Source organism: Bremia lactucae, linkage group LG18 (assembly GCF_004359215.1).
Source record: "Bremia lactucae strain SF5 linkage group LG18, whole genome shotgun sequence".
In the NCBI taxonomy this organism is placed as follows: Eukaryota; Oomycota; class Peronosporomycetes; order Peronosporales; family Peronosporaceae; genus Bremia; species Bremia lactucae.
The window spans coordinates 1,984,381-1,995,343 of NC_090627.1; the positions used below are offsets into that span (position 1 = coordinate 1,984,381).

General features: G+C 47.2%; 1 protein-coding gene across 1 annotated transcript; it reads right to left on the bottom strand.

Moving 5' to 3' along the window:
• Nucleotides 1-3,620: 3,620 nt before the first annotated feature.
• CCR75_006155 (uncharacterized protein) lies at nucleotides 3,621-4,199 on the bottom strand (the record flags this gene model as incomplete). Its single annotated transcript, XM_067964226.1, has 1 exon — nucleotides 3,621-4,199. The coding sequence occupies one exon, from the start codon at nucleotides 4,197-4,199 to the stop codon at nucleotides 3,621-3,623; it is 579 nt and encodes a 192-aa protein (XP_067819693.1).
• Between the last annotated feature and the right edge of the window lie 6,764 nt (nucleotides 4,200-10,963).

The following is a 10,963-nucleotide window of genomic DNA, read 5'->3' on the forward strand; positions in this document are numbered from 1 at the left end:
CGCGCTCGTGCGTCTACGAATGACGATGCTGACCAAGTCCATATTACTTTTTATAGGAGCCGCATGAGCCACTGCTCAAGTACGAGCGCGTTAGTGGTCACTTTCATGCCATAATTAAAGACGACTCACTCAGTTGTATCGCCTTGCACGTCAATTTCGTGTGTGCCGGAACATATGGCGGTAACGTGTTGCTCTTGGAGCTCGACGGCCGATTCCTTCGTCGCCTGCATCAGCACTTCAAAAAAGTCAATCAAGTCTGCATCGATGAAACAGGCCAGGTACTACCAAACAACCTTCAAATTACCAAAACAGGCATGGCATCTTTTTTTCTTTATTTCTAACCATACCCTTGTTATTTCTTTATTTAGTACATCGCATCTTGCTCAGACGATGGGACCGTCGCGGTTTATTCGTTATTACTAACGGCAAATGTATCCTCTACAACGGAACTAAAAGGCCACAAGCACGTTAATAACCAGAGTCTAGACATTGTTCGAAGCACCTCCGTGTCAAGTACAGGGGGTGAAGTAAATATTTACAACTACTTTAGTGCCGTCTATGCGGTGCAATTAGAAGATCGATATGCCATGAAACGAGACAAGTGTTTTGCTTGTGGAGGTGTGAGTGGCCAACTCGTGATTAATAAAAAAGGGTGGATTCTTGATAAAGAAAACACGATCCACGAAGGCGAAGGGCCTGTGCAGCTTATTCGATGGAAAGAGGGACTTGTTGCCTGGGCAAATGACTGGGGCGTGAAAGTTTACGACTCGGAAAAAGATCAGCGCGTCACATTTATTGAACGACCGCCGAATTGTCCACCTATGGAACTCTGCAAGTGTCATTTAGAGTGGCAAGGAACGAATATCTTGCTTATCGCATGGGCACATACGCTTCGGGTCGTGACTTTCAAGAAAGAAGAGTCTAAGGAGCCTGTATCCCCAACATCTACGGCAGCAGTGAATACAGTGGACCAACCCATGGGGATCCTGACAGCAGAAGTCGTCGCGTTGCTTACATTTGACTTTTTTATAGCAGGAATTAGTCCGTGGGGTGGCAGTTCTGTTGTCTCAGTGCTCGCGTACCGTCCAGTAGGGTCGAGATCGTTATCAAATAAGTCATTGACAACAAATGACCCGTCAATAAAAATTGATGGGGAAGGAGAGAGTACGGTGATGCCATATCCGGAAGTCCACGTCGTTCGATTAGATGGAAAACAACTGAGTGCCGACTTGTTACATCTAAAAGGGTATCAGCACCTTCGTGCATCGAATTATATGATGCCGACACTTCGGTACGCTCCAGCCCAGGAATTCCCATTAAAATCACTAAGTGCGTCTTCGATCTATGATGCCGGGTATGGCCAATTGGCGTACGTGTGTACACCAAAAGATGTCGTGATCTGTCGCCTTCGTGACGTCGATGACCGGATCCAGTGGGCCCTCGCACGAAACGAATATGCACAAGCTCTGGACGTAGCTCTTCACGATCCACGCGCTTTACGACAAGTCAAGCTTTTCGACGTGATTGAGACGTACCTTGGCGAATTACTACGTCAGAAACAGTATCAATTTTGTGCTGAAGAAATTCATCGATTGTTTCTTGGAGACGAGTATGCCGAGCTATGGGAAAAGTACGTCTATATCTTCGCGCAGCGTGGCCACTTGAGTGCGATTGCTCGTTATATACCCACAACGAGTCCACGATTACCCACGAAACAATACGACATGGTGTTAAAACACTTTGTAGACTCGGATCCAGGCCAGTTCTTGGAACTCATTCGAAAATGGCCCAAACCTCGAGCTCACAACACGTTGGTACGAAAAGAGCCCACGACACGGACTTTATCGACGGTTCCGTTAGAGTATACACACTCAACGCACGTGTTGGAGGCCTTGTACGATGCCCAAGTGTGGATAAATCTACTAGAAACAGTCGTACGACGGCGGCGAATGGATGAAGTGGAACGTTCAAGTGTTGAGACCATGTACTTGACTGAAGCACTTGCTGAGCTTTATACTATTACGGAACAATATGACCACGCGTTGCGTATTTACTTGAGTCAAGGCGCTTTTTGTTCCAACAAGGAATTTGTATTTAAACTGATTTTGGAGCATCAACTGTGGTCTCTTGTTGCGAAAAAAGTGGTGAATCTCGTGCAAATCGATACGATTCTTGCCGTACGAATGTTAGTGAATCAGACCGAGCACTTAAAAATTCGAGATATTGTCATGCAGCTTGAAAACGAGCCGAAGATGTTGCATTTGTATTTGCATGAGCTTGTATTGCATCGTTTTAGCGAGTACAATGCCGAAATCTACGCGTCGTTGCATGAGAAACAAGTGACTTTATATGCAAAGTATGCCCCGGACTTGTTGCTACCATTTCTTCAAACAAGCAATTATGTTCCGCTTGAAAAGGTGCGTGAAAAAATCTCGTGTCTTGAGTCCGTAAGTAACTCTACTCGGTCGTGTATATATATATATATATAAGGCCTATGCGTATTGTCGAGACCACACTCCTCCACTTTGGGACTCGATGATTTACATTCTTGGTCGCATGGGGCACCACAAGACGGCATTGGACCTTATTCTCAATCAACGTGGAGACATGAATCGTGCAATTCAGTATGTACAAGACCATGATCACGGACTATGGGACTACGTGATCGATTTAAGTCTCACGAGCCAAGAGAATGTCGAAGAATTGCTGAAGTTTGCATCACAGCACAAAATTGATCCAATCCAATTGATTCGAAAGGTACGTTTTTGTCTTGTCAATAAAGTATTGTATTGATTCCTTCTTTGCATGGCAATAGATTCCCAATGATATGAGCCTTTCCAATCTAAAAGCCAAACTTATGGCAATTATTGCCAACTATCGCATGCAGGTTTGTGTTTTCTGCTTTTTGACAGTAGATTTGTGAATTGTTGTTTTAATGCATGTGCTATTTGTAGCATCAATTGTGTATCGGATCTCGCAAAGTCTTTGATCATGACCGTATCGAGCTGCTTCATCGACAGATTCGCGCACACAAACACGGTCGACGTGTTGCCGCATTAACAATGTGTGCGATTTGCCACGATCAACTCCGTGCTTTTTCTCGTAGCACGGAATCGATTCATGTGTGTGTGTTTGAATGTGGCCATTGCTACCACTTTGTGTGTTTAGAAGACAAGATGCGCATGTGGCGAAATTCCGAGTCAAGCAACTTGAGTCGGGCCTTAGGGTGTTTTGTATGTGACCACAGCACCCGTGCGTACGCTCGTACAAGTACTTTGAACGAAAAAATCAATGCATTTCCACCACGCAATGCACGTAACGTGTCCGAGAAACAGCTCCAACGCGCCAAGGACACGTTGCTACAAATGGCAAGTCTAGCAGAGTAGTCGCACGCGCGTGGCATGAATTGTTTCGACTTTTTTTTTTTATAACGTCATAAAGGAGAAAATTTAAAGCACCTGCGTCGAATATAATTCGAGTTGGTTTAAAATACACTCAAGTCTTAAAATTCGCATGCTATTGTAATTATCAAAGTCCAAACGTGATCCCTTCTTGTGTTGGTATCACGTCCTCTTTAAGACGTGATCCCCTAGGCGCAGTCAAACGTATTGTCACGACATTTATTCCTCGTCTTCTTCGCCACCAGCAGCAGCGCGTTGGGCGGCGCGACGACGAGCGACGCGGCCAGGACGCCCTTGGCCGTACGGCGACGTTACGGCAAAGTCAATGTGCTTCTCCGAGTCCATACGGACGAGGAACGACGGGACGTCCACGAGCTGCTTGCCGACACGAATGTGGCGTTGTTTTATAAGCACACGGGCATGGTGAATCGACTTGGCAAGGTTCTGCTTAAACACCTTGGTCTGAAGACGACGCTCGAGCAGCTTCTGGACGTTCAAACGTAGCACAAAGTCAAGTTCGTTCTCATCTTCCGCAAGCATTCCAAAGCGCTTTAAACGACGAAGTAACGCCGAGCCTTCAAAAAGACGCTTGGGGTCCTTGGGATCGAGCGTCAAGAGTTCACGCGCAGCCTTTCGAAGCTTCGACAAGGCATACTGCACCCGCCAGATCTCGCGCTTGCAGCGCAGACCGTACTCGCCAAGAAGCTTGAGCTCTTGGTCAAGACGCTCCTTTTCAAACGCGCGTGACGGCGTACGGTACGTCTTGCGGTAGTTGCGGTGGCGCGAGATTTTCGGCATTTTTACGTGACTTCTTTTTCAGACGAATGCGATGCGAGTGATCCACGACGTCAGAAATTCTTCACCACCAGCCATTTAGTAATACTCGCTGAGCCAATCAGTAGCAGAATAGCTTTTACTATTTTTGGACTGAACGTAGGTTTTATAATGAAATTAGTCGTGGGTTTTATTTATGCATTGGCTTTTTGACGTAGCGAAATACGCTCAACGTTTACATAAATTTAAACATGCGCAACTAAGAGATCAATGTAGAAAGAGTTCAACTTGCTTGATAATGTAACAGTAAATGTATTAAGATGGACGATTAATCGAACATATGCTTCACATAAGTAGTCTCGTGTTGCGAGCTCCGTCTGAGACTAAGGCCAATGAGCCGTCATGCTTTATAGCCCTTTGCGCCCGTCTTCGACATACGCGACTCGCATTTTGAGCAATGAAATTCACCATCGAGTTTGATAATAGCAAAATGTGCTGAAAGTAAAGATGAGAATATGAATATTGGATTGTCTCTGAAGGGCTGCGGTTCAAGATGGTAAAGGTTGCGTATAGAGTATGGTTCAAGTTAAAGCTCTGAACTGCAACTAGTTCAACATCAGACCAAGTGGTGTTCCCTATGCTAGATGTAGCACTAAAATACGGCGAACTTGGAACTAGCGCATATATTCGTGAATGCCACTTTCCTGTTTTTTTCGCCTCACAAGGTCAACTTGTACATACGGAGGCAACGGCAAATACGTCTGACAAGCCTTCAATTATGAGTCCAGCACGCCTCTCCGGACGACATTTTTGCCAAGGACAATTATTTCCATTGGGGATATAGTATTCCCATGGCTTTAGCAAGGAAGGGTTTACTTGACCATGTTTATTTGAGTAGATGTCGTCGACGGTCATTGAGAGCAATCAGTCGAGAAGCCCCCCGTGGAAGACAGCTGACGTGAAGGCACTGGCAACAATCGCGAAGTCGTTACCACGCAACGTTACGAGTCAAGTCGTCTTTACCCGCAGCTTGGGACATTCGAATACCGCGAAGAACGATTTAAAAACATCCAGAAATTTAGCTTTGCTAGCTTGGGTATGTATAGTAAGTACCCTTTCTACACGAATCTTCCTGTCGTTGTCCAAATAATTTCGACTGTACCCATCTCCTGGGCTGTCAATACCCGTGCTGTCAGCGACCACGATCTTCATTCCGTTGGTTACAGGGGCTTCTTCTTGATTTTTTAAAGTCGAACATGTCGCTGGTCTAGTGCGTGTACCGGGGCACTACGACTTGTACTGTTTCAGTACAAGTCCACTTTACACTGCTTCAGTTGTGAGTGGTGCCTTTCGTTAGGTGACGTACACTGTACGTGCAGAGGAAGACTTCCCTTAAGACAAGTTAACTTAAGAGGGTAAAATGAAAAGTGTATTAATATAGTTAAGTGCCTCTTAATCTATCTTTGTAAATGCTGAATTAATATAACCTAATACTAAACATGTAAATGAATTCTTATCTCTATCTTATCTTGTAACTCTCTTTGATTACTTCTACAGCTGATTAGTCTGCGGAATAAATAGATATAATGGCCTATACCTATTTATGGATAAGAATTCAGGATATTACTATATAAAGTAATATCCTCCAAATATTATCTACCTTTTAAATAATATATTAATTAACAACCTTTAAGTGTTAATTTCATGTAACGATACACCCCGTTACAGTGCGCGCCCAAGCCGCTATCCAATTGCCGCTCTGACGTTCAGGACTGGCAAAGCGAACACGTAATCATGGTTCGAGCTATTTTCTTAGAAGTTCAACAGCAAGCTTTTCTGTTGCCAACTTCGCCATATTTAAAATACATGCCGCGACGTCTTAATTGTGGCCTTGCACTCTTGATTCGTTGTTGCGTTAGATTAAACGCTACCTCTGTAGGCGGGCACGTCGTAATGCGGCCACGCTCTACTCAGACACACACCCTACCACAGCAAAGAAGCGGTCTAACCTGCTTCTCTTGCGTGCAGTGAGGTAGTTGTGGTGGGCGCGTTAGCGACCTCATCCAACGCACCAAGTACTCTGGTTAAGTGTCGTCACGGGAGCAGTAATCCAGCTCCTCGTGCGCACTTACCAAGTAGAAAATAGTTTTCAGACTAATTTATGTTTTATCGTATTAGATATAAATACCTATTTTACCAATTAAAATGTCATCTCTATAGATAACCTTTAATTTGTATTGCGAGCGTATCTTTCTAGATACCTCGCGAAACGGATGACGCTAGCCGTCATCATGGATGACGCTAGGCGTCATTCCTCCTAATGTGAATGCACCCATGTGCATCACATACACAAGGGTTGGTCACAAATGTGCACCACACCCGAGTGCTGGGTCTAATTACTTTAATTTAGTAGTTGACCATTCCCTTAAGTACACCAAGTGTACTTAACGGGGACTGTATAACATTAGGGCAACTTTAGCCCGTTACACCATCCCCCCTTTAAGAGCAAATTTACAATTTTAAATTCGTCAAAGAGGAGAGAGGAACTGCGAGCAGCTTTACGCGCCGCTAGTTCACTCAATCACTCTAGCGCACGTGTTTCCATACACGGCGCCAAAGATGCCACCTTAAAGGGGCCACGATGGTGGGTCGTCTGCAAAGACGCCCACTCAACCTCACACTAAGCGCACGCGCCGCGTTAATTCGCCGGCCGCGTCTAATGCCTTAGTCAAAACGCCGACAGCTACTGCTGCTGTCGCGTTAACAGAGCTTAAGGATCCATCCCACTTTAACAGCGAGGATGTTGATCCGTCGCTCATTGTCGACTACAATGAGTCGACACCATTGCCGTCACCTCATAGTAGTGATGCGGACAACAAGCTCATGAGGAAGGATGATGGCGCATTATTGCTCATCCAAACTTCTCTCATGGCTCACAATATGGAGACAGCAACAGCTACGAATGCTGTCTCGTCGTCTGCGCTAGATAGCGCAGCGACCATTAATGAGAGCGCTGCCCATAGAGGCGCAGCCGCTTTTCCGTTGGGTATAACCACAACGCCTTATGCTCAGACCATAATCCATAATGGTTCTGACATAGAGGATTCGTAGCCTAAGACTCCGTCGACGACACGTGAACGTGCTCAGTCGGTGTCTTAAGCCAGTCGTTTAGAACACGGCTATGTGATATGCCATGGCTACCATCGCATGGTGGCCAAATGGTTTACCATTAAAATGCGTCTCGAGCAAAGCTGTGAGTACCATTCCTCCAACAACAGCGAAGCCCTTCTCCACGTTTCCACAGTCTCGAATCACAAAGCCCACCAATACTCCTCCAAGTGCCTGGCACATTAGTGCACGAGTGTGACGCTCCAGCATACCAAAGATGCCCCCTCCATCTAAACAGCCTCGTTTAAACGGGCCAAGAGCGTCACTCCTAGAGCGCGCTCTTGTAGACGCACATAATTATTATGGCATCTTTCAATCATGGAGGGCTCAGGGAAAATCGCTTGGGCGTATTTTCCCGATCCCGGTCGCGTTGCGTTCGAATGAAACGCCCGACCAATACGAGGCGGAATTCCTGCGCCGCATTCATCCGCATTCCGATGCGATGAAACGGCGGTCGCAGCGAATTATTTTGCCCGCTTGCGTTGGAAAGAAATCATGGGCGGTACTGTACCCCCTGTTTCTTCTCACAACGCTACTTCTGCTAGTCCATTTGAGACTAGCGAAGAGGCCTCAGCTGGTGCTCCTTTTCATAGGCAGCCACCAAGCCGGGCACATCAATACGTAGGGTATCGATCGGTTCCCAAGAGTCAAAACTCTTCGGGTAACCTTTCCATTGGACGAGGATCTGATACCCTTGCCTCACGGAGCGGTGGGCAAGCAACCTTCCAACAAGGAAGCGTTGATTCCCACCCGCATCCATCAGTGCAGGTGGCGCCCGATAGGAGTGGCGATCTCGCCCACCTACTCGCGGCTGCCTTACCTTCGTCCGTTCAGTCNACGGGCCAAGAGCGTCGCTCCTAGAGCGCGCTCTTGTAGACGCACATAATTATTATGGCGTCTTTAAATCATGGAGGGCTCAGGGAAAATCGCTTGGGCGTATTTTCCCGATCCCGGTCGTGTTGCGTTCAAATGAAACGCCCGACCAATACGAGGCGGAATTCCTGCGCCGCATTCATCCGCATTCCGATGCGATGAAACAGCGGTCGCAGCGAATTAATTTCGCCCGCTTGCGTGTGAAAGAAATCATGGGCGGTACTGTACCCCCTGTTTCTTCTCACAACGCTGCTTCTGCTAGTCCATTTGAGACTAGCGAAGAGGCCTCAGCTGGTGCTCTTTTTCATAGGCAGCCACCAAGCCGGGCACATCAATACGTAGGGTATCGATCGGTTCCCAAGAGTCAAAACTTTTCGGGTAACCTTATCATTAAACGAGGATCTGATACCCTTGCCTCACGGAGCGGTGAACAAGCAACCTCTCAACAAGGAAGCGTTGATTCCCACGCGCATCCATTAGTTCAGGTGGCGCCCGATAGGAGTGGCGATATCGCCCACCTAATCGCGGCTGCCTTGCCTTCGTCCGTTCAGTCGCATGCGTTAAGCGCTGCTGAACGACGTATTGCAGATCTCGAGGGTCAAGTCTCGCGACTGACCTCGGATCTTTATGATGTCCGAGCAAAGGCTCGTCAGGGTTATGAACGCCTGAAGACTTGCTTGGACCTCTTTGAGAAGAAAATGCTGAAGGATCAGCGTTACTCACGTGATATCCCTCGCTCTCCGAGTCCTGTTCGTGGTGGGAGGAGTCGGTCGGCTGATAGTTTTTCGCTTTCTTCATCTCCCTCACCCGAACGACGCTCGACTCACAGTCGACGTCACCATCGGTCTCCTTAGACAAATGGGGATATGTGACCTCATTTGGGACAACATACCGTTTCAGACGACCCACGCAAAATACGGGGTGCGTCTTCATATACGGGGGAAGGGTGAGACTATGATCTAGGTCTTCAACCTCTTCTACCCACCGTAAAGGGCCCAATAAAACGAGACAACAGCTTTGTAGTGCCACCAGGTAGTACAGAAATTGCATTTTTAGGTAGGGTAGCAGTACTTTTTCACCAACTCTAAAGCGATCATTATTTTTGCGACCATTTCGGTACGCATATTCTTTTGCTTGTCCTGTGCGCTTGCCATCGCGTCACAGACTTTTCGTGTGATGGTTAATCGCTCATCCACAAAGCGTTGAGCCTCGCCCATGCTTTTAGCATCAAACTCGCCTATGATGCCGCCAAGAGGTCGGTCATAAGGCGTAGTTTTATTGACCACTGCTAAACTGGCAGGGTCACTAGGGCAAGTTTCTGTCTTTGAGATGATACTCTCATGGGTCATCGTCATATTGACGAAACTATGTCCCTCGTTCGCACCGAGCATAGTGAGGGGCCACAAACGAGACTAATGTCTGAGGATGGCGCAGTCCGTTAATATAAAACGGTGTCTCACCCGCACTGGTGTTAAATGTGCACAAACGAGACTAATTTTCTGAGGATGGCGCAGTCCGTTAATATAAATCGGTGTCTCACCCGTACTGGTGTTAATTATAGCAAATTCCACAAAGGGTAATTGCTTGCTCCACTCTTTGGGAGTTGCTATATTGCGCAAGACTACCGCCACGACCCGATTGGCACGTTCTGTTTTGCCATCGGTCTGGGGATGATCTGCGGTCGACATGTGGAGCTTGCTACCAAGCAGCTCAAACACATGTCGCCAAAAACCAGACGTAAAACGAGGATCCCGGTCCGATACTATGGACTCGGGCATCCCGTGTAGTCGGTAAACATGATCCAGGAACAAGAGAGCTGCCTCCTTGCCTGTGATCGATGTCTTACATGGTGCTAAAAGCACCATTTTGCTCAGTCTGTCTACAAAGACGACTAGCCCTGTCCGACCCTTATGATTAGGCGGCAGGCCAAACATGAAGTCCAGACTTACTGACTTCCAACAATCCGTTGGATTGGTAGCGGCTTCAGTGGCGCACTGCTGGAAGGTGCAGGCTTAATGCGCTGAGACTGTTCGCAAGAGCGAATATAGTTGGTTACCCATCTATAGAGATGTGGCCACCAAAATTCCTCGGACACTCGTAAGAATGTCTTTTCACGGCCCAGATGCCCACTAGATGGCGCATCATGGAGCTCGTGAAGGGAATTCTTTCGTCCACCGAAGTGATCCAACAGCAGGCGACAGTGGTCGTCCTGACTGTACCTCTCTTTTATTACAGAGGCCAATGAGCTCGTCACGTGGTATGCCTTCATGGCTGCCAACGTTGACGGCTGAAATTGTGCTTTCGCACTAGACACACTTTCCTCGTATCTAACCTCGAAGTCTGGTCTGCGCGATAAAGCGTCAGCCAAGACATTCGACTTACCCGGCTTATATTCAACTTTGAAATTAAATTCAGAGAAGAATGTGAGCCATCTTGCCATTCTAGGCGAGAGGTGCGGTGAGTTTATTGCGGTCCGCAGTGATGCGTGATCCGTATAAACACAAATAGTTCGGTGCACAGTAGGTGCACACGAAACTTGACAAGAGCATACTTTATGAAAGTAGATCTTTGTCATGCGCAGGGTAATTCAGTTCAGCGGCTTTTAATAGCCGGGACTGATAAGAGATGACGCGGTCAACGCCGTCGTCATCCTTCTGCATGAGCGCGCTGCCGATTGCAAAATTACTTGCATCGCAGACGACGCTAAAGGGCTTATCCGCGTCTGGTAATGCCAAGACCGGTGCCTC